The sequence below is a fragment of the Cyrtonyx montezumae genome, unplaced genomic scaffold, assembly GCF_038088225.1.
Source record: "Cyrtonyx montezumae isolate F1298 unplaced genomic scaffold, pur_monq_1.0 scaffold_31, whole genome shotgun sequence".
NCBI lineage: Eukaryota > Metazoa > Chordata > Aves > Galliformes > Odontophoridae > Cyrtonyx > Cyrtonyx montezumae.
Window position 1 is genome coordinate 2,509,065 of NW_027072036.1, and position 22,175 is coordinate 2,531,239.

The following is a 22,175-nucleotide window of genomic DNA, read 5'->3' on the forward strand; positions in this document are numbered from 1 at the left end:
TTCCCAACCTCCAGGCACTGCCAGGACACACGCTCACGTCGCTGCGGGACGGACGGACGCAGGTGGGTGCTGGGGCTTGGCTACACACAGCACAGCGATGTGGGGCTGGGCTCTCCCTGCTCTCACTCAGAGCTTTTTGCAGTGCTGGGAGTTGCACTGATGTTTTAATCATCCACCGTGTTCCTTAATTGCAGGCACATTTCGCAAGTGGAACTAATTGCCTTCTTGGCTCGCTAATGACCTTGGTATGCTAACGAGCACCAAAGCCTGAGGTGTTTTCCCGGCCCCTCTCAAAACCACTGGGGTGCAGGAGAATGGGGTAATAGCATCCAAATCTGAGCATAATCTTCTTTGAGTCTTTGGGGTTGTACTTTCTGTCCCCAGCACGCTGCCCATGGAGACCACCCAAAGCAGAACCAAATCCTGCATCACCTCCTCCCCATTGCAGAGGAGTAACCTGAGGGAAACTGAGGCAAGGGCACCGATCCCCACTTCAGAACGCGCTCAGTGCTACAGACAGCTCATGCGTTTATTGCCATAGCTGGAGTCTTTCTTCCCACTCCCCTCCTCCCATCCTTTCTTCTCTCCTGGGGTACAGGATGGACAGTCCATGTGGCACGGATCAGAAGGATGCAGTGGCGTGGCACCGGCATCCAGACACCACTGCCACCAGCCCTCCATGTCCTCCCATCTTGCTCAGAAGGATGAGGGGAAGGAAGAGCTAAGGACCCTTTCCCAGCCCCACATCCATAGGGCAGCATTCCTCCTGCCCCCAAACTACACCAATCCAGGCTCACAGTGCAAAAGGCTCAAATTCACTGAGTTCTTCCTGAGCAAACCAGTGGGAGGCTCTAGGGAACCCAGCGTGATGGGATGGGGAGCAGTGGGGTTGAGGACACCTCATTGCTCCCTCATTCCACCCCAGTGTTCTGCCACCACGTCCCATCTGTGCCGTGTCCCCTCCAGTCCCACTGGGCACCGTCAGCAGAACTGCAAGGGAAGCAGAGCCCGGGGTTGGGGGGCAGCCAGTCCCATCGCTGGGCAGTACTGGGGAGCCCCACCACCCCCACTTTGGGGTCCTGGAGCATCGGTGAGCGCACAACAGTGGCACCACACCAGAGCCCACAATGGGGTGGGGGGCAGCGAGGTGGACCAGCATCCTAAAATGAGACAGGGAAGGTTTGGGGAGACCCTGAGCCCCCGCCCCACCCGGTACACACCTTCCAGCGGTTCCCACATTCGTTGCACAGCACAAACGTCGTCATGGGCTCATCGGCACTGCGCGTCTGCACCTGGACAGGGAGCGAGCAAGCGGGTCAGCAGCCACCCATGACCCCCTCCTAAATTACGGGTTGGGGTCCCCCGGGTGCGCGGAGCTCCCGGGCCCACCTGGTTGTAGGTGCAGTTCTTCTTCTTGCACTTGCCGCACTGGAAGAGGTCGGTGACGGTGCCGCCCGTTTTGGCCATCTGGTGCTCGCGGATGGCCTCCTGGGTCATGGCATTGCGCAGCTCCTTCAGCTCATCGCTGGCCATCTCCTGCCACCAGGGGACCACGTCAGCACCCATTGGTCAGCACCCGTGGGTGCCGACCCCCGTGGGCCTTCGTCCTCCCATCTCTGCAGGGTTCGGGATGATCAGGGAGTCATCCCCAACCGTGGCCACCCATCGAGTCACGGAGTCGTGGTTGGAACCTCCATCAGCTTGGGATCTGAGATCACCAAGTCCAACCCAACCCAACCCAACCCACCCCCACCATGCCCACCAACCGTGTCCCCAAATGTCCCTCCGGAGCCGGTGACACCTCCCTGAGCCTGTTCCAGCACACCGCCATCGGGTTATTCCTAATATCCAACCAGATCCCACTCGCTGCGCTCGCTAAGGGACTCAAACCCACCCGGGGGGATCGGGCCCCCCCATCCTCAGCCCCACAGCGCTGTGCACCTCAGCGGTCATACGCGCAATGAGGGCGGGCGCGATGGCCCCGCACAGCACGTCCCTCCGCAGGTTGGGGTTCTTGGGGTCCTTCAGGTTGCTGATCCTGCTCCGCACCCGGTTGCGATACTTCATGTCCGTGCTCTTCAGCTCCTGGAAGATATGTGGGGCTCGTCAAGGAAATCGTACTCCCGGAGGAGGAATGGTCTCTGGGGCCGTTGGTGGCCAAGGGGGAGACCCCAAAGTGTGATCTGTCCCTGTCCCAGCAGCACGGCACAGCCCAGAACCCGGCACCCAGAGCGGTAAGGATGCCTCGGGCTTGGGAACGGGCGCTTATTTCGTTCCCTAAGGAGAAAGGCAGGTCCCCAAGCAGAGGGATTGGGGACACGCTGCGTCAGGGCGGGAGCGCGAGGGATGGGGCAGGCTGGGGATGCTCGGCATCAGCCTTCAGCGCGGGCTCGGGGCTCCCTCTGCAGGCAGCGGGGCCAGGCAGCTTGGCAGCGCTCCTCGCATCCCGTCCCCGTCCGTTTCCACCACTTTGTGCCCGTCCCCCACCCCAGGACCCCGCAGCAGCAGCTCGGGGACCCCAAAGGATATGGTCTTCGATTTCAGATGCCATCCTCTCACAGTTGACGCCGAACTCCTTGTAGTCATCTGCAGGGAGAGGAGAGGGGGGGGTGATGGGGCTGGAATCAGAAGGGCCTCATCCTGCACCCACAGAGCTCCAACAAAGCGTTCAAACCCCGAGCCCTGCCCCCAACCCGCCCTTCTAAAACCGTAACCCTTTCCAATGACCTCACCCAAGACCCCGGGCACCCCCTTTTCGTCCCCTTTGGGGCCGAGCCCCCCTTACCACCCTGTCCTGCTCACCGTCCATGCGCAGTGCAGCTGTCAGCATCTCGATGCATTTGTCCCGCACCGAGTCCCCGGTCAGGTAGCAGGGGGGCAAGAGGCAGACGCTGGGTGAGAAGGGGGGGCTGCCGGGGGTCCGTGGTGTCTCCACTTTGCCCTTGTTGCTGTTGGCTCTGCGGGAACACCGGGAGGTTTTGGGGTCCCCCACAGTTTGGGGGCACGGCGGTCCCATGGTGGGGGGACAGATGGATCCTACCTGTCCCCATTGCTGTCGCTGGAGCTGCGCCGGGAGCTGTGGGGAGCTGGTGAGGGGTTGGCACCCGTCGAGGGTCTCCTGGGGGTGGCACGGGGGGGGTCACAGTAATGTTGACACCAGTGATGGAGCATGCAAAGCCCACATCCCATTGTCAGTGTCCCCAGCAGTGCCAGGGATGGGGGCATTGGCACCATCAGCCACCACCACTGCCGTGCCCACCCCTGAGCCCATCCCTGGGAGGTGCAGAGCTGGGGGTGCCCCCCACATACCTCTCCCCCGAGGGTCTCTTCTGCGGGGAGGAAGAGGAGGATGCCACAGAGGACCGTGAGTCGGCAGAGTCCCTCCTGGCAGGAGCAGCTCAGTGTCAGTGTACGGCTATAGAGACTGAGTGGTGGGTCTGGAGCCCCCCCCCCCCCCCCCCCAGCCCAGGGCCCCCACCTCTCCTTCTTGCCATCCAGAAGTGGCTTCTTTGAGGGTGCAGTGGGGCTCCGTCCGGCGCTGGGCTCCCTTCATGGCAAAGCACAAACAAAATGGGGGGAAGCTCTCAGCTCCCAGCACCCCCGTGTCATTGGGTCCTGCCCACCTCCATCAACAAAGTGCCCCCTCGCCCCCACAGAGTGCCCTGCAGTCAGGGGAAGGTTGGTGGGTACCTCTCCGAGCTGGGGTCAGTGGGGTGACCCTTTGGGGGGGCAGTATGGGAGCCAGACTTGCTGTGCTTCCTGCAGACACAGAGAGTGGGGGTGGCTCAGAAAGCAGCCCCAGAACAGCCCCCACTTGGGCACAGGGAAAGGGAAATCCTGGATCTGTGGCACTGCCCCATGCACTGAATCCCACACCTCTCCTTGTGCTTCTCTCTGTGCTTCTCAGCCGTGCTCTTGGGGTGCTTCACAGCATGGGGGTTCACCCCTTCATTGGCACTGGGGACATCCAACCTCTTCTCCTTCTTCTCCCCATCTGTGTCCTTCTCCTTCTTTGGGGGGGCAGAGGACTCTGGGGATGGAGCGGGGGTCACAACACACACCAAACCTCACCCCACTGTGGGATGTGGGGCTGAGGGCACCAGTCTGTCCCCCCCAGGGGTACTTTGGGGGTGGCTTTCTGCCCCTCTCACCCAGCAGCCGCTTCCAGTTCTTGATGAGGATCTTGGCTGAGGCCACCACCTCCTCATCCGAGCAGTGCTTCCGCACCGAGTTGACGGCCACCCCGATGCGTGTGGTCTGGGGACGGGCGTTGTAGGGTCACCTTCCCCGGGTGGAGGGGTTTGGGATGAGCACCCCCTCCCCAGGATCCCCTGGTCCCTCTCACCTGCAGCAGCTGGATGGTCATGGTGTAACCAGTGAGAGACTTGAGCAGGTCCAGAGCCCCTTCCTACAGCAAGGGGAGGGACACAAGACCCATAGAGGAGAAAGGCTGGGACCACGCACCCACCACCAGCGATGGTCCCACCAAACCCAAACCTGTGCGCAAGGGAAGGGTTGGGGACAGCAGTGTGTCCCCAAGGGCCACGTGTCACCAGGTTCCCAGCCTGGCCCACACGGTGCCTGTGGGGTTATATATATCCCAGCATGGCTCTGCATGGGGTCATCTTCCTCCCCGGTATTTTTAGAGCTGTAGGAACAGATGGAGGGTGCAGGTAGCACGGTTGTATGGCTCAGGGGACATCCTCATGCTGTCCCCTAGTTTTGTCTCCTCCCCAAAGTGTGGGAAAGCAGGAGGACGTGGGGGGGAGAAATCACAGCCTGAGGCTGAGGTCACCCGTGAGCCATGGGGTCATTCCCTGCAAGGGAAACTGCAGAGAGGGGTGGTTTCAAAGGGAAGAGCAAACTGCCCACGTGGCTGTTGTGGAGTCTGAGTTCTTGCATTTTTAGCATCCCCAGAAGCACAGGATTTGGGGGGATGGCAGTGCTGTGAGCCCCACTGGGCAGCCCACAGCTCGCCAGGGCAAAGTCTGGCTGCAACAGTCAAATATTAACCTTGAGGGCTGGGCTCTCCTCCATTCCTCCCCCCACAGAGGAACCGGATCGCCACCAGGTCCTCACCGGGTGCACAGGGAGCAAGGCTGGGTCCTGGCACCGAACCCCTCCAGGTTGCATGGGAGCCCCCTCCCTTTGCACAGTTGGAAAAAGCATAGCTGTGTTTGGGGTGCTGGGGGGGGGGGCTGCTCCCACCCCCTCTCGAGTTTTCATTCGCACAGGGCTGAGCTCGTGGTGTCAGCCCTAACCCGCACTGGGTGACAGTGGCCAGGCTCCAAGCACCCGTCACCCACACTGGTCCCACACCAAGGGGTGCCCAGAGCCACCCAGGACACCCCACAACACCTCATCCCCCACAGCCTCAAGTGCCGGGGTGCACCCACGGGTGGCTGCTCCAGCTCTACAATCCTGAGCTGGGCAGCACCCCGGGGTGCTCAGCAACAGCCGTGGGGGCAGAGTGAAGCTCCCTCCTCCTCCTCCTCCCACCGCACCCTGGGGAAGTCTGTTCTTTTCCTCCCTTCCCCATCCCAAGCCTCTCTGTGCCCTCCAAACATGCCCACGTCGGCCCACGAAGGTCGTGCACCCATGCAAACCCTGCACCCGTGTGCAAACAGGCACAGACGTGCAGGCATTGCACACCTGTGCACAAACGGCTGCGCACGTGTGCAAACTTTGCACGCGCAGTCCTGCCTGCCTTACCGTGCTCTTCCTGGCCACCATCTTATCCAATTTCTTGGCAATCCGGACCAGCTCCTCAGCAGGTCCCATGCTGGCAGCTCGCTGTGTCCCAGGCTTTGGGGGCTGCAGGAGCAAATTGCAGCTGGAGGCCGCGGTGTGGGTCCGGGGTGGGCACAGCGGGCATGGGGCAGCGGCACGGAGCGGAGCAAGGAGAGGAAAAGGGGAAAAGAGAAGGAAGGAAAGCAAGGGAGGAAAGCAGAAAGGAGGTGTGGCTGTCCAGGGCCAGTTATAAACTCCTGCCAGGCAAGCGAAATAGCACGGGGCAGGGCTAAATATAGCCCGGAGCAGGAGCGGGACAAAGATTGCAGCGCTGGGGGAGGCGATGCAATGGGGACTCTGAGCCCTTCGGTGCCAGGAGGATCCGGGGGCTCCGGGGAGTGCTGGTGCACGGGGTTGGCACTGGGACGGCACTGGGACGGCACTGGGACGGCACTGGGACGGCACTGGGACGGCACTGGGACGCGGCCTCGGTGCTGCCCGGAGCCACGCAGGCTTGATGCAACTTGCTGCAAATATTGCATGGCGGGGTTGGGGGGGGCGGGGGAGGAGCGCCTGGACTTCACCCCACGGCACCGCTGCCCCCAAGGAAGCATGGGCTGGAGCTGAGCTGGGACACCCCAACACGGCGCTGGGGACACGCAGCCATCCGCCAGCTCTCCTGCTGCACCCTGCTGCCAGCCCTCCTGTCCCCAGCAGGGAGCACAGCACCGGGAGGGGCGGGGGGGGGGGGACACACACCATCCAACAGGGGGATTGCAGACCATGCGCTTATTAAAAAAAAAAAAAAGGTTTTATTAGAAATGAGAGACAGAAAACGTGAAAATGAAACAAACAAAAACGGAGAGTTCTCTTCCTTTGAGATGAAACGTCCGATGCACAAAGATGTGGATAAATCATAGGGATGGGGGAACGTTGGTCCCAGAAAGCAGCTGCAGAAGGGCCCCGTGGATCAACCCCCCCCCCACCCCCCCCGAATTCCTCCCCCACCTTGAGACCCCCATGGCCAGGAGGTGACCAGCACCCACCCAGGGAGGGCCACAGCTCTGCAGTGCCACCCCACCCACCCCAAGGGCGGCTGGTAGGGGCTTTGGGGAGGTGTTGAGGCACTTCCCAGCCCTGCTGCCCTGGAGGACAATCAGAGAGCTGCGCCGGGGCCAGGCTGTAACTGCAGCACCCTCCCCCGACCCCCTCAAAAAAAAAGCCTTATCTTCTTTCCTACCAATCGCAAACAATTCACAGTTGTGGCAGAGGTGGCACACAGCAGCTGACCCCAGCAGGATGGGGGACGGGGGGGGCTGCGTGGTGTGTGTCCCCCCACCGCCACCAGGAAAGGAGAGGGACGGGCAGCCCCCAGCCCCAAATCCCTGCATGAGGGGCTGAAACCTTCTGCCACCGGAGCAGCGTGTCCATTCTCTGCCCGACGGCCACACGGGGGGGGTGGCAGCCCCCGTGCTCTCCAAAGCCACCATCCAGGGGGGATCTTCCCAACGCGGGGGTCCCCGAGGCCCCCTGGAGGGCAGCGTCCAGCATGGTCCCATGGCACACACCCGATGCCAGGTGGAGGGAAGGGCAGCAGAGAGGGGAGGGAGGGCGGCCCCCAGCCCACCCCGAGTGCCACCAACCCCGCGGGGACGGGGACACAGTCAGTCCTGCAGGAGGTGCACGAAGCTGGCAGGGAAGACACCGGTGCGAGAGCCATCGCCTTCAATGAAGCCAACCTGGGGGTGCAGAAGGAGGGGAGATGAGGGGTCATGCTGTGCATCGCAGGGACAGAGACATGTCACCAAGGTGACCCCCCCCTAGGCCAGGCACAGGGGACCCATCCAGCACCCTCCAGAAGGAAGGGGATGCAAGGAGAGTGGGGTAGGGGGGGGTTGGGTGGGGGAGGGTCGGGGCGTGCGGCGCTCACCCAGCTCTGCTCGTCCTCCTCCCGTGTCACCACGATCACCTCCCCCTTGGAGAATGTCAGCTCCCGTGCCTTGTCCCCCTTGCAGTCCACCACCGCCTTCACCCGCTTCTGCCTCCCCTTGGCCTGGCCAGGAACGGGGTCAGTGAGGGGGGGGCAGCACCCCCATCCCACATCCACACTATCGCCACCCCCCACCCCCCTCAAAAATCCTTCCATCCTGGGAAGAGAGCAGCAGGGACCTACCGGAGCGAAGCGCCGGGGCATGGGCACGGGGGGGACCTTGCTGGGAGCGGGGTCCTCGGGGCTCTGGGGGGGGGTGGCTTTGCCCACCATGCCGCTGATGCGCCGGTACGAGCGGGTGCTCTCGGAGCTGAGAGGACATTGGGGACCACGTCAGCCCCCCCTGCCTCCCCCTATCTGTCTCCCACCACAGTGGGACCCAAGGAAGTAGGGTGAGAATGAAGAAGGACTTATGGTGTGTGTGTGTGGAGGGGTGGGGGGGGGTGGGGGAAATGGACCTCGACAGCCCCCACCCTCCCTAAAACCATTCTCAAAAAGGAATAGAACATTTTGCTATCTTCCCACCTGGCCCTATTGGTGACCCCTCCCCAAAGGACCTGTGCCACATCCAGGGACCACACAGCCCCACCCCCACCCCCCGCCGCCCCTGTCCCCCTGGCAGTAGAAAGCCGACCCCTTTGCTCCAACCCCCCCACCCCATGCGCAATTTGGGGTCCTGCACCCCATGCAATGACTGCACCCCTACCCAACATCCCCTAGATGTGTCCCCCCTACCCAAACTTGACAGGGGTGACATCGGGGGTCACAGCACCCGGCGGGGGCTGCCCGGGGGGGGGAGCACCCGGCTCCATCCCCCTCCGTGTGCCCCCGCTCTCCGTCTCCGAGCGCGTCTCCCAGTACGCTGCCCGCCGCGCTTCGGGGGGGCTGCGGGTGTTGGCAGCCGGGGGGGCCACGGCTGTGCCTTCCAGAGCCCCCGCGCTGCAGGAGGAGGAGGAGGAGGAGGAAGAGGAGAGGCTGCGCGGCGCGGAGGTCTCCGCCAAACCAGCAAAGTGCGGCTCCGACGTCTGCCGGGGGAGCTCGGGGCGCTCTGGGGTGGGGGGGGGACACACACAACGGGGATACAGTGGGGACGCTGAGGCTGGCGGCACGGCGCCGAGCACCGTGAGCATCCCGCGGGGTGTTTTCCACGCCCCCCACTTACCCGTGGGGCTGTGCTTAGGGCGGGGACCGCCCCGCGTGGGGTTTTTGAGAGGCAGCGGTGGGGGCAGTTCCTCGCTGTGCGCCCGGCGTGGTGCGGGACGCGATGCCACCAGGATGCTCTCGTAGGTCTGGTTGGTGATGTCCATCCCCGCGCAGCTCCAGCGCGGCGGTGGGGGGCAGGCGGGTGGGGGGCTGGCGGCCAGCGGCGAGGGGCCCTTGAATGACCGCTGCAGGGGGCTCACCTATGGCCAGACCCCGAGCTGCTGGTGGACACCTTGCCTCACCGCACCCCAATTCTGCACCCCTACAGCCCCCCCCCACCACTCCACCTGCACCACTGCACCCCAGTTGTGCACCTACGCTATTGCACCCCAATTCTGTACCCCACGTCCTCCTGCTCCTCCCCACCCTACGCGCACCCCCTCCTGCTCCCTGTCCCACCCCACTGCTGCACCCACAGGGTCTCCCCCCACCCCCCCCACCCCCCATCATTGCCACCTTCTCCTCCAGCTCATCCTCGCTGTCATAGGTGTACTCCTGGGGTGGTTCCCAGTCGTAGTCCACGTGGACCTGCAGGGAGAGCTTCCCCGCCTGCGCCTGCTCCAGCTGCACCACAGTGGGGTCTCAGCATGGGGTGGGGGTCCTGGGTGCCCCCTACCCCTGCACCAACCCCACCCCCACACCCCCCCTACCAGCTCCTCGCACTCGCTGTGCTTCAGCCTCCGTGCCACGTCCAGCGCCGTCTCACCCGCTGCATTCACTGCACAAAGGGGATGGGGGCTGCAGTCCAGAGAGCTCCCTGCTTCCCCCCCAACCCCAAACCCCCATATATCCCGGCCCCATACCCATCCCAAAGGCCGCTTTCCCCTTCAGCAGCAGCTTGATGCAGTTGGGCTGGTTGTAGAGCGCGCCGTAGTGCAGCGCCGTGTTCCCGTCCTGCGTCACCCGGTCCAGTGTCCCCCTGCACAGAGCCAGGAGCAGCTCAGCACCCCACAGGGACGCTCCAGTGCCATCCACGGTGGCAGTGGGACGCGATGGGACGCACCCGTTCTGGATGATGAAGTCCACCAGCGGGAGGGACGATCTGTCCGCACAGCGCACGGCCACGTGCAGCGCCAGCTCACCTGTGTCCTGCTGCAAGGAGGGGGGGGAGGATGGCTGACTCCAAGGATGCTCACACCCCACAGGTTGGGCAGAACCCCAAACCCACGCTGCTCTCAGCCCACAGAACCCCTGGAGATGGGGGGTTTGGAGGACATTCGGGATGCACACAGCTCACCTGGCCCTCGGGGCTGGCCAAGGGCTTGGCCAGGTCGTATCCTTCGGCGAATGCCTGCATCAGGGCCAGGAGGTCACGGTTGTGGATGGCATCCCGGAGGCGGTGGGGGTCGCTGGGCCCCCCCCGCTGCACGAAGCGTCGCTCCATGTACTTGGCCACGATGAACTCCTTGCGTGCGCTCCTGAGAGGAGGGCAGCATCAGCGTGGCACCCCCGCGCCTTCCTGCCTCCTCCCATAGTGTCACAGTGGGGAGAGACCTCTGCAAAAGGTGCGGGACCCAGAGGGCAGTGGGGACAGCGGGGTGACCCATCCCTGGGCTGTCTCATAGGGACATGGGGGGCGGGGGGGCAGGAAGGCTCCCACCCACCGGCCCTGTGCTCCCCCAGACTCACATATCACTGCCGGCTGAGGGCTTGGGGCAGTCCTGCGTGGGCAGCGTGGCCTCCATGATCTCGTTAAAGCGTGTGTTCCCAACGCTGACAGCCAGCTGGGACAAGAGGGCAGAGGGAATGAGCACGATGCATGGAGGGGCCGCCCCCTGCCCCCAAATCTGCCCCCCCTGCAATGCCCCTTCCTCATCCCGGAGAGGGGTGTGCACCAGATCCACACAGGATCTTCCTATCCAAGGATGAGCCACTCTCATAGGAGAGCTCTGTTAGAGCAGGGAGGGGGTCCTGGGAGGGGCTGTCAGCATCCCCTCATCATTCCAGGGCTCCCTGCATCCCTGCAGCACCACACAGAACAGGACTGTAAGTCACGGCTGGGCAAACCGAGGGCAGCCACGAGCACTGGGTGCAGAGCAGAGGGAGGAGGAGGGTCAAAATCTGCACCCAGGCCCTAAGCAGAGAGCAGTGCCCAGCATATCCAGCCGCCCCCCCCCCCCGGGTGCAGGGAACCCCTTACCAGCAGCTCGGAGGTGCTGAGGACGTCCAGGGTGAGGGACTGGATGCGGGAGTAGTGCACACCCAGCTCCCTGTGGATGCCGGAGCACTCGATGCACGTCAGGATGCCCAGGTTGGTGGAGAGCCACGTGGGGTCTGCGGGGTGAGGGGGGGCTCAGCATCACCTCCCGGCTCCCTGCCCCCTGCATCCCAGCACCCCACGGCCCCAACCTACCCTGCGCCCCGCAGTCACAGCACTGCTTGTTGCCTGGCATGTTTTTCACCTCGCTGATGACCAGCTTGGTCAGCTCCTGCACGCCACCGTCCGTCCCGCCGCCCGCCGACGCCGCCCCACCGTTGGGCTCGCCCTTGAAAGCATTGCTCAGGGCTTCATCTTTGCTGTTCTGCAGCACTGAGACCCACCTGGGCAGGGGGAGCAGAGCAGGGATGCAGGAGGGCACTGCTCGGAGCAAAGGGTGCAGCCCCGCAGTGCTCTCCCATGCTCACGGTGCTTACACAATGCACTCCTGCTCATCCTCTGCTTGGAAGTGGTACGTCCTGTTGTCTGCAGGGACGGGGAAAGAAGGGAGCAGGGCATTTAGGAAAGGACAAAATCCCCACGTGTCCCTCTTCCACCACCCCAACCCGATCTCTTTTTGTCTCGAGTCAGCACCCACACGTGCCCGTGCCCTCGTGTCCCAGGACCGCCTGCCCCGGGTCCACCGCAGGGACCCACGAGTGGACACACACGTGGACAGAGCAGTGGCACTCACGTGTCACCAGGTCGAAGCACTTCTTCTCCTCGGCGTGGGGCCGCACCTGGCAGGTGAGCAGGTTCAGCTTGACGGGGGGACGGTTGATCTGCCGGGTGCCAGGGTGGAAGCAGGTTAAAGGATGGGGAGAAGGGACACGATGTGTATCACCAACCACGCGTGACTGACCCCGGTGGTCCCTCTCGGGACAAGCAGAGGTTCAGTCCCTCTCCCTTCGCAGGACGAGCGATGGGAGCGTGGCAATGGGACGCGTCCCTCCGGTTGAATCCTGTCCCTGCTGCAGTTCGCAGCCGCCACCCCCAGAGGGCAGCACGCCCCCAAAATCACCCCACATCCTTTGGGACCCTCTGGACCCCCAACGCCCACCTCGCTGCCCCCACGGAGAGCACCATTCCCTCCCACTGACGTGCACCCCAGTCACTATGTGCATCACACGCTGCTGCCCGTCTGGCTGCTGGGACGCATGGGGTGCAGATGGGACCCTTGGACTGAAGGGAGAAAAGACCTAAAAGACCTACACCTGGAGTCACATTCCCAAAGGACACAGAGTGCCGCGTGGCTTTTGGGCATCCTCCAGCACAGCTCTCACCAGTACTCAGCAGGAGATGGTGCAAACGGAGCCCTCAGTTTGGGATGGATGCACAGAGTGCCACCGTCCCGGAGCCTGCACCTGCTGGCAGCACCCCAGATTTCCCCCCATGGTGATCGTGGGGTTGCATGCTCACCGTGCTGTGGGAGATGGTCAGGCAGCCGTACTTCACACCGCATTTCCTCTTCTGCCACACTTTGCGGATCCTGAGACAGAGGTTGAGGTGTGAGGACCCACAGCCCTGAGCACATCCATCTGCCCCCACACCACCCCCAGCAGAGGCTTGATGGCTTTCTGGATCTGGGATTGTGCCTCCTGCACCTTACGGAGCACACAGATTCAGACCAGACAGGACCAACTGCTCCTGAGGGTCTGGCAACAACGAAACCCTCATCCAAACGAGTCCACCTTGGGGTCTCCCAACTCTGGGGTGTCCCGTAAGCACAGCTGGGGTGAATAACACTCATCCTCACCCATCACTCTTCTTGTACAGGAATCCTGACTTCTCTGTCCCATACTGCTTGTTGCCTTGGTGCTGGTGGATGCTGTAGCCACTGCCAGAGTTCTTCCTGCTCAGGTTTTCCTGAGCTCACCAGGAAAAAAAAAAAGATTCATTTAAACATCATTGTGAGAGAGGCAGAGGTGGCCAAACTCCTGAGGGATCTCATTCTGGAGGGCACAGCTCATGTGGGCAGAGATCCCCATCCCCTCCAAGCAGCCCTCCAGCTCTGCTCCCATGAATATCATGCCTGACAACGTCCTTCTGTAGATGTCTTCCTCCCTGTAGATGCCCTTCCATGTTCTCCACACACTCCTCCTGCTGTTCAGGAGGACCATAGATGTCCCTCCTCCAAACACCCCCTCTGCTCTTCTCCCAGGGACATCCTCTTCCCTATCAATGTCCTCCTCCAAGCATCCCTTCTTGCTCTGTTCCCATGGATGTCCTCCTCTCCTGGATGTCATCCTTCCTATGGATGTCCTCCCACGGATGCTCTCCTCCAAGCATCTTTTCTGCTCTGTTCCTATGGATATCCTCCACCCTAACCATGTCCTCCTATGGATGCTCTCCTCCATCCCTTCTGCTCTGTTCCTGTGCATAACCTCCTCTCTAATGATGTTCTCCTTCGGATGCCTTCCTCCCATGGATGTCTCCCTCCTGCTCTGCTCCTCCGAGGATGTCCCCCAGCTCTCGTTTCCCTGCTGTTCCCTGTCCCCAAGATAAGGGCACTCGCTTAGCACCCAGCACCCTGTGGCCCCACCACCGGGCTCTCACCTCCTTGCTCTCCAGCTGCAGGATGCTGCGGAGGGCATCACGGGTCTGCGTCAGCTGCTTCACCTCCTCCTCTTGTGCTTGGTGGAGCTGGAATGGGAGGTGGCTGCTGTTACTGGGAGGGGTGAGGGGGGGGAGGAGGGGGAGGTGCAGCTCAGGGACACGTCCCCCGTGGATGGGACTCACCGAGTGGAGGGACACAGCCAGCTTCTCGATGAAGGGGTAGAGGTTCTGGGCAGCCTTCCAGCCGTCTTGGAAGAAACTGGGCATTTATTTCACGCAATTAAGATGCAAATGGAGAGAATGGAGAAAAAGAGGTTATTTAGAGAGGACGTGGCAGGGGACGGCTGCAGCCCCCTGGGGAAGCTGCTCTTGCTTTGCAGCTCCTCTACGAATGGGAGATGGAGAGATGCTGCTGAAGCCCAAATCCAGCCCATGGAGGTCAGGCACGCCAAAGATCTGGGGTGTTCGGGACAGGATTGGCCTCACACTGATCTCTCTCTGCTACAGACCAGATCCTGGCTCTGTGGGTGACATCCCAGCTGAGGGCACTGCCACTGCTCCCTCTCTGCCTCAGTTTCCCCACTGGAGAAGCTGACAAGGCACCAACAACCCAGGGTGCAGCAGGAAAGGAGAGGGAAGATTCCCATGCCCCGAACACTGTGAGCTCTGAGCTAACAGCAGAGCTGAACTCATCCCTGGAAACCCATCCAGAAACCAAATCATCGGATACATCCCCAGCCAAGCCCCTTCCCCCAGCCCTTGTGGACACATCTGCAGCTCCCCGAGCCAACAATCCCAACCAGACAGCAACGAGCCCTGCCCAACATCCTCCCCACAGCTCTGTGGGGTCGCTCAGTCCCCACAATGGAAAGAGAACCGTCCCCAGAACCCCACAAATGCCCCCAGGGGTGAGCACCTACTTGTGCTGAGCATGGAAAAACTTGATGAGGCTCTGCAGGAAATCTGGCCCTTGCTTCATCTGGCTCTCACTGACTTTCAGCAGGTACTGGGGGGACAGAAGGCAGCGGGTTGTAGGCAGTGGGATGAGGACCGGCCCTCACCCTGCAGGCAGGAGGGTTAGGTCGCTGGCTGGGCTTCAAGGAGCAGGGCAACGAGGTGGGCTTGGAGGCAGGGACCACCCCCAGAAACCTGGCTTTGGAAAGCCTCCAAGCCCTGGGAAGTTGAAGGAGCAAGGCGGGCCCCGAGGCTCGCAGCAGAGCGTGTGCTGCTCTCGCTGCTTATTGCTTCTGGAGTTAATAAATAACCTGAACCCAACTCAGTACGAGGAGGAAAAAAGAAAAGGGAGGAAAAAAAAAACAAAAAAAGTGATGTGTTTGTGCATCAAACCCTGCCATCCCCTGCAGGCAGAAAGACCCAGAGCCAATGGGGCACGTGAGCCCCAAAAGCAGAGCTTCCCCACTGTGAGCTGGGCTGCAGCCCCACACAGCTGTGGGGCAGGGCTCCCCCCCCCCCCCCCAGAGCTGGGTGGTGAGCAGAGGGGAAGGCAGCCAGCGCCAGCTGTGGGGGTTTCCATGAGCAAATAGCAGTGGGATGGGGCCACTGGGGGCACCCCACGTCCCACCTGCAGGGAGGAGGAGGGATGGGAAAGCACACAGGTGGCAGTGGCTTTGTGGGGACCTCCCCCCATCATGAGCTGGGGGGGATAGGGAGCTAAGACACCCCACTGCAGCAGCAACAACAGCAAAACCCACGTACAAGCACGGCACCCACGCGCCCACCCCCAGCAGACTGCACCCCACTTCCACGCAGCCGCTCTCTGCACCCCCACCCCCCCACCCCCCCGGCCGGGCCGCGTTTCCATGTGCTGTTATTTATTTCACAGTGCTGCTATTGAAAGCAGTGACTCACCCGGCCCAGCCCCAGCAGCAGCCTCCTCCCCATGCACCCTGCCCTGTGCTCCCCGAGGGGAGGGGACAGTGGCTGGGGAAGGCGGGTGGCACCGAGTCTCCATCCTACATTGGTACCACGGATACCTGGGGACATTCGTGAGCCTCCCTGCGTTGGCAAACTAAAGCTGAACTGCTTCTTTTTTTGGAGGGGGGGGGGGTTAATGGAAAGGGTTGCTTTTGTGGCTTTGCAGAGGAGGGGTGGGAGCAGGACCCAGGGGACACGGGTGCCATCCCCAGGAGTTTACTACTGGGTGACCCAACGGTGGCATTTGGATCCCCAAGGAGGGGACAGGAGGGTCCTTGAGCCGGGACCCTGCAGGGACACATCAAGGATGGGGACAGATGAGCATCCTGCACCACAGGGGGATAGGAAACAACCCCAGCATCCCTACACCGCTCTGATCTCAGCAGCCCCCGACCCCCCCAGCGCTGCCCCCACCTCACACATGTGGAGCTGGAAGAGCCTCCGCTCCTTCTGAGTGTCCTCCGCCACCTCCGCTGCCGACAGCTCAGCCTGGATGACCCCCGCCAGGCGGGCACGCTCCTTCTCCTTCTCCATCTTCCCCCTGCAGGGTGGCACGGCACTGGGTTGGGGACAGCCCTCCACCAGGGGGGACCTTGGGGACGGCTGTGTTTTGGGACTGCCCTGCCCCAGGGGGATCCCTACGAGAGGGGCAGGGATAGAGCAGAAGCATCCTCAGCCTCTCCAGCTGGGCAAGGCTGGAGCAGAGCCCGTGAGCACTGGGACAAAACACCTTTGTGCAGAGGGGGATTAGGTGGATTTTGCTGCAGGCAGCGGGTCGCTTACACTTTGGTCTCGTAATCCTTCCAGGCCTTTTCAATCTGCTTCTTGGAGTCCTGCGGCAAAAGGAGAGAGGGGACAGCAGCACTTAGAGGTGGCAAAGGGACAGGCAGTGACCCGGTGGCACCCAAGCAACACCTCAGGGGTGAGGACTTGGCTTTCTTCGCCCCCTGCTCCGTGCCAAAGGCTGTGCCACGTCCCCACACTGAGGAGCGTGTGATGGGGACCCACCATGCGGCTGTCCTTCAGCTGCCCCTTCAGCAGGCTGTCCAGGGGGAAGGAGACGATGTTGTTCAGGTTCTGCACCTGGAAAGGGCAGAGATGGGGCCGGGGTTACCCCACGGGTGTCCCCACAGCAGAGCGCAGGGTCCTTCCCAGCTCACAGGCTGCTCCAGGAAGGGTTAAGCAAGCTGGGAGCTGCCGGCGGGGCAGGCTGGGGCTTGCTGGAGCTGGCTGCAAGATGTCTGACGTGCAGCCCTTCCCACAAACCACATCAGCGCTGCAGCTGCCAGAACCAGAGCTGCTCCCCCCCCCCCATCACCACCGTGTCCCCGTCCCCCCGCATCCCACAGTGTCACCGGTCCCAGAACCCTCCCGTTGTCAGTTGGCTTCCCAGGCAGGGGGACAAGGCTGTCCCAGTGCCCATCTCTGACCCTCAGCCCATGGGACTGCACCAATCTGGGGGGTGTTAGAGCAGCTCGGGATGACCCAGCAGGGCTCAGGGCAGTGCTGACATCCTTTTGCACAGCAGTGGCACCGGACTCCGATGCCACAGAACAATCTTGCACGCCCTTACAAAGTCTTCCCAGTGGGGTTTTGTTCCCCAGCATCACACAGGAGCTCTGGGGCAGGACCCGGATGGATGGAAGTGGGGTGCATCCTTCCAGGTGTGCAGGGACATGGACCCCACCGGCCCCAGGAGGGGCTGGGGCTGTGGGCGGCTGTTCCCACAGCTGCAGCACGTGGGGTGCAGTGCTGCCCTGCCCTCGGCCAGGGAACCGGTTCGGCTCCTTCCCAGGATGGGTTCCCCACGGAGCCCACGGATCGCGGGGCTCTGACTGGGACAGATGGGATGGGATGGGGAAGGAGAGGAGCAGGGAGGCCCGTGCTGGGGTAACAAGGAGAGGAGGATGCTGAAATCTGAAATTCCTGCTGGGGGAAGGGCAGCAACAACGAGTCTGCTCCTCAAGCAGAGCCAAAGCCTACAGACCCCCTTTTAGGAGGGGGGGTTGGCTTCAAAAAGGAGTCAGAGAGGCGGGCAGCAGGAATGCAGCACGGGGGTGCCCCAAGCATGCTGGGTGCACACAGAGCCAGCTCCCTCCAGATCCCACCCAGTGCAAAAACAGGATCCTGGATCTCCTAATGAGCTCATAGTGCTGAGGAAAAGTGAAATAAGGAATTGGTTTGGAGCAAAGAGACGCCAGGCAGAGCACAGCCCCCTCCAGCTGCCTCTGCTGCTCCTCACGGCCCCACTGCACGGCTCGGCATGGCTTTGATTTATTTCTTGGCAAGAGAGATCAGAGATGTGAAAAAAATAAAAACAGAAAGAAAGGGGGGAAAGAAAAACAAAGCAAAACAAAAAAACCCCGCAGTTCCAACCACACAGCATTGGCGCCCTGGGACAGAGATGGAAAATGAAGCAAAGGGGGAATAGGGTGCCCTGCAAGCATGACCTTGTGTGTAGGATGGGATGGGGAGGGCCGTGTAGGGCAGCATGGGGTCACCTCCCCGTGGTGGGATGGGGAGGGCCGTGTAGGGCCGTGTGGTTGCTCCCCACGGGGCTCACCAGGTTCTTGAAGAGCGCGGTGACCTCGCGGGTGAAGACGGCCAGGTTGAGGAACCCCGTGGAGAGCTCATGGTTGTTCTGCGAGAGGTGATTGTTGCCAAAGTTCTCCAGGGCTTCGCTGTACTGCTCCTCATTCTCCACGTGGGCTGTGCCGAGGTTGGGGGACGTGGTGAGGGTGGGACAGCCCCAGGAGACCCCATCACGAGGTGCCACCAACACCGTCACCGCATCCCCATCCTCTCACAGAGCTGTGCTTCGGAGCAGAGGACGGCAGCGATGCTCCCTTGAACCACCTCCCCAACATTTCCTTTCCTACCCCTTTTCAGCCCAACAGGGCACCCCAGCACAAGGCCAGGCTGCGTGGGACAAGCCCCCGTGTCAACACCCGTGCCACTGCTGGAGGATGGCACTGTCCCACACCAGGGATGCTCAACATCCCTCAAAGGACGACTTACTGAGCCCGGAGACGTGGATGGCTTTCACGTATTTCCTGATCCTCTGGAGTATGGCTTGGTCCCCATCCAGGCTCTGCGAAAGCAAAGCACCAAACCCTGTCAGCCTGTGGGATGCTGCCAGTGGGATGGGTGCAGTACGGGGACAGGAGGCACCCAGCTGGGCGGGATCAGTGCTGGGGATGCTGCAGCCCCCATTTATTCGGATCCAAGCTCCCAGCAGCTGTGAAAATGCCTCCAGAGCCCACACAGGGGCTCATTCCAACCGAGGGGAGGATGAAGGCATCCCACCACGGAGCACGGCCGCATCAAGCTGTCCCTGCCACACCAGCACAGCCTGGGGACGGGCACAGCACGAGGGGCACACCAAGACCCCCGCCTCCAGCAGGGACCCAGGGCAGAACCAAACCCCAGACCCACATCCTGCTGTCGGGACTGAAGCCACACAGATCCCATCCCCATGGACACAGCTTTCTGCAATCCCCTCATGCAAGGGTTCGGGTGCATCCCCCCCAGCCCCATACCCACCACCAACCCCAAATGATACCCCGGCCCCATAGAGCTGCTCAGAGGCAGACGGAGCCGCGCAAGCAGCCGCAGCCATCAGGAAAGGGTTAAGGGCGGCTTGGCTGCGCTGCAGGTAGCAGAGTCATGATAACAGGCTGGAAATATTTGGAGGGCGTGAACGGCGAGAAGGGCGAGGGATGAAACCGCGGAGGAATTGCAATAAAGAGCTCTCTCTCTCTCTCTCTCTCTCTCTCTTTCTTGCTCTCTGCGAAGGTTTTGGGGCTGATGTCAAGGTCCGTTTCCTGACAGCGGGGTCAGCCCGGCTCCGCTCCTGGGAAGCACAGAGGCCGCTCCTCGAAGGAAACGCTGCCGGGATGGGGACGGGGGGGGGGGTGGCAGGGGGAGGCAGAAGCCAATCCCCAGGGGTCTCATAGGGACACTGCGGCGGGGGGAGGGATGCTGGTAGCCCCGTGCACCCCTCTGTGCTCTGCACTCTCTGGTATTGTGCTGTGGGGCAGCACACAGCAGCCCCTGGTTTGGGAGGGGGTGACACCACCAGCAGTGATGCTCGTGAGCCCCCAGGCACGGCTCTGCCCTCAGCCACAAAGCAGCACGGCACAGCCTCGGGGAGGGGAAACCGAGGCAGCACCGGAGGCTCGGGGTGCACACAGGCACTGCGTAATTGGGGGACACAGCCTCTCCAGTGCTTTGGGATGGGGCAGTCCCCCCAGGGGGCGCAGATCAGGGACAGCGTGGGGAAGGGGACGGAGCCACATCGGTGACAAGGGATTCCCTATGGGGATGGAGGGAGGGACGGACCCGCACCTGCACCACAGCCACCCTCAACCAGCACACGCTGCTCAATGGGGTCATTCTTCAGCCCCCCCTCGCCGTGCCGCCCGGGGAAGGAGCGGTGCTGGGGGTTGGGTGCAGCCCCCCCGGCTGTGAGGGGCAGAGCGGGGCAGGATGCGGCCCTGACACCGTGATGGGTAATGCAGGATGTGGCCACCAGCTCCATAGTCACAGCCACCCTGCAGAGACCCGGCCTCCAGACTCCCCCCCCCCCCCAGGCCCCGTGCTTTGCCCCCACTCTTCCCTGCAAGTCCAAGCCCCCATGGGATGCAACTTCTGCCCCCAGCACCCCCAAAACCACACACGAGACTCTCAGGAGGCAACAGGGCAGCCCACTGTAAGCCCATGAGGGAAAGTGAGGCGCAGTACAGCTTCAGACATCCAAGTAGAATGGGGGGAGCTCGGCAGCCCCACAGCCCCCTGCTCTCAGCAGCAGCATTGGGGTGCTCGTGGGACACCCTGGATTCAAACCTGGCAGCGCTGCAGTGGGCACCCTCACCCCCTCCCACATCCCAAAGCATCATCAGGAATGTGCAGCACTGATGGTGTGGAGCAGAGTTCAGCTGGACGCATCCTTCCCTGCAACCCCTCCCCCCAAAGACCCCAGAGCCACTGTCAGCAGTGCCAGCACTCACTCCCGCTCGCTGGAGCGCTCCCCCCCGACAAATCCCCGTCCCCCTTCCCCTAAATCACAGCTTCCCCGGGGAAGCCGAGCAGCCAAGTGAAATTCCTGCTGCTTCCTCCTGCCCGAAGCTGCACCCCGTTTCCCAGCCAAGAGCACGTGCTGGCAGAATTCGGGATGCTCCGCACCATCCTGCCCTGGGTCCTCAGCCTGGGGGCTGTGGGGGGGGTGGCGGGGGGGCTGTAAGCCCTGGCTGCCCTTCAAAGCCATTCCTTTGCTAAGAGGAATTGGCAGTGGACGAGGGACCAGCTGGGAACAGCCTCTGTTGGAGGCAGGAGTGGGGAGAGGGGGATGAATGCACCCCGCCCCAGCTCCACCAACGTTGATGGGACTTTTTTTTTGGGGGGGGGGAAGGGGGCTAAAAATCTTCCCCTGGCTCTAAGAGCAGTGGGGTCCTGTATTCAATCCTGAGCAAAATCAGCTTTCAATCCTGAGCCGTGATGGGGGCAGAGTCAGTGCCCGGGCAGCACCCGGAGCTGGAGGACCAGGCGGGGCTGCGTCGGGGAGGTTCGGCCCCAAACAGCAGCCCCCGGCCCCAGGATATCGCGCAGTGGGGCGGAGGAGGCCAACAACTCAAGTACCCCAAATCAGCCCTACGGGGGGAGCAGGAGGGTTCCCGAGCGCTCGGAGCAGTACACACAGAAGCCCCCCCCCCCAAAAAAAAAAAGATCCTTTCAGCTCTGCTTTCCCGCATTAGCACGCAGCGATGCTCGGGATAAGGGGTGCACTCAGGGGAGCGAAGCCCAAACGCACCCCCCAACCCAACCCCACCCAACCCCGCTCACCTCCTCCAGAGCCCCCACGGCCCCACGGCACTTCTGCAGCTTGGAGGCGAAGGCGGCGGCTGCGGGAGAGCTCAGGTCCTCGCCGGTCACAGCCAAAAACTCGGCCACGCTGAGCTGCTCGGGCATGATGAGAAGCGGGGTGGGGGGGGGAAGGGGGACGGCGGGGGCTGAGCCGGGAGCGCACCGGGACAGAGCAGCGGTGCTGAGAGCGCCCGGAGCCGGGGGGGACCGGGGGTGCCGGACCCCGGCTCAGCACCCCACGCCCCGCACACCGGCCGGGCTGCACCGGGGAGGTTCTCCCTCTGCCCGCCCGCTCGCTCCCTCCTTCCCCGCCGCCATCGTTGGAGGCGGTACCGCCCGCACCCCCCCCCCCCCCCCCCCCGCAACCCCGACTTCGTTAAAGGCGAAGCGCTTCACGGTCCAACCCCCCCCCCCCCCCCCCTTCCCACCCCTCCCCGGCTCCAGACGCCGCGGTGATCCGAAGTGTGGAAGGCTTCATCGTGGAAGCGAGGGAGGGACGACGACACGGCAGCCGCCCCACTCGTGGACAGCGTGAGTTCAGGGCACGGCGGGGGTTGCAGCGCTCACTGCCCACCTGGGGGGCAAAGCGTCCCCTGCAGACCAGCCCCAGTGCATGAGGGTTTGGGGTTACATCCAAATTAAATCCCCAGCTTCCACCCGCCCCCCTCCCCCCCCACAACGCTCTGCTGTCCCCATTCTGCC

General features: G+C 62.7%; 2 protein-coding genes across 3 annotated transcripts; both read right to left on the reverse strand.

The window, feature by feature from the left end:
• Window positions 1-692: 692 nt before the first annotated feature.
• Window positions 693-5,952, reverse strand: TCEA3 (transcription elongation factor A3). 2 transcript variants are annotated; one of them, XM_065744519.1, is made up of 14 exons: window positions 5,713-5,951; window positions 4,346-4,408; window positions 4,152-4,257; window positions 3,877-4,030; window positions 3,691-3,759; window positions 3,479-3,547; window positions 3,310-3,384; window positions 3,041-3,118; window positions 2,803-2,957; window positions 2,525-2,586; window positions 1,942-2,091; window positions 1,390-1,536; window positions 1,221-1,292; window positions 693-990 (listed from the first exon to the last, which is right to left on the reverse strand). In XM_065744519.1, the coding sequence occupies exons 1-14, from the start codon at window positions 5,779-5,781 to the stop codon at window positions 982-984; spliced, it is 1,278 nt and encodes a 425-aa protein (XP_065600591.1). In that variant the 5' UTR covers window positions 5,782-5,951; the 3' UTR covers window positions 693-981. The 2 variants fall into 2 exon arrangements, with proteins under 2 accessions (XP_065600591.1, XP_065600592.1); XM_065744520.1 differs by lacking the exon at window positions 3,691-3,759 and having other exon boundaries at window positions 5,713-5,952.
• A 686-nt stretch (window positions 5,953-6,638) lies between these two features.
• Window positions 6,639-21,618, reverse strand: ASAP3 (ArfGAP with SH3 domain, ankyrin repeat and PH domain 3). The gene is made up of 26 exons (XM_065744496.1): window positions 21,453-21,618; window positions 18,630-18,702; window positions 18,175-18,320; window positions 16,620-16,694; window positions 16,395-16,444; window positions 16,026-16,152; window positions 14,597-14,682; window positions 13,860-13,935; window positions 13,677-13,763; window positions 12,877-12,986; window positions 12,540-12,609; window positions 11,815-11,902; window positions 11,558-11,606; window positions 11,277-11,464; window positions 11,064-11,197; window positions 10,553-10,647; window positions 10,161-10,341; window positions 9,927-10,012; window positions 9,727-9,842; window positions 9,574-9,641; window positions 9,380-9,487; window positions 8,883-9,123; window positions 8,456-8,768; window positions 7,904-8,030; window positions 7,661-7,783; window positions 6,639-7,469 (listed from the first exon to the last, which is right to left on the reverse strand). The coding sequence occupies exons 1-26, from the start codon at window positions 21,576-21,578 to the stop codon at window positions 7,395-7,397; spliced, it is 3,018 nt and encodes a 1,005-aa protein (XP_065600568.1). The 5' UTR covers window positions 21,579-21,618; the 3' UTR covers window positions 6,639-7,394.
• Between the last annotated feature and the right edge of the window lie 557 nt (window positions 21,619-22,175).

Bases quoted from the DNA above. Each gene is read 5' to 3' on its own strand.
- ASAP3 (XM_065744496.1), bottom strand. From the start codon at position 21,578: ATGCCCGAGCAGCTCAGCGTGGCCGAGTTTTTGGCTGTGACCGGCGAG. The intron at 16,153-16,394 runs GTAAGCGACCCG...GCCACCCTGCAG, and splicing joins AAGGATTACGAGACCAAAGT to GGGGAAGATGGAGAAGGAGA. The intron at 9,488-9,573 runs GTAGGGGGGGTG...ACTGTGGTGCAG, and splicing joins ACAGCGAGTGCGAGGAGCTG to CTGGAGCAGGCGCAGGCGGG.
- TCEA3 (XM_065744519.1), bottom strand. From the start codon at position 5,781: ATGGGACCTGCTGAGGAGCTGGTCCGGATTGCCAAGAAATTGGATAAG. The intron at 3,548-3,690 runs GTACCCACCAAC...TTTGCCATGAAG, and splicing joins ACTGACCCCAGCTCGGAGAG to GGAGCCCAGCGCCGGACGGA. The intron at 3,119-3,309 runs GTATGTGGGGGG...TGCCACCCCCAG, and splicing joins AAGAGACCCTCGGGGGAGAG to GAGACCCTCGACGGGTGCCA.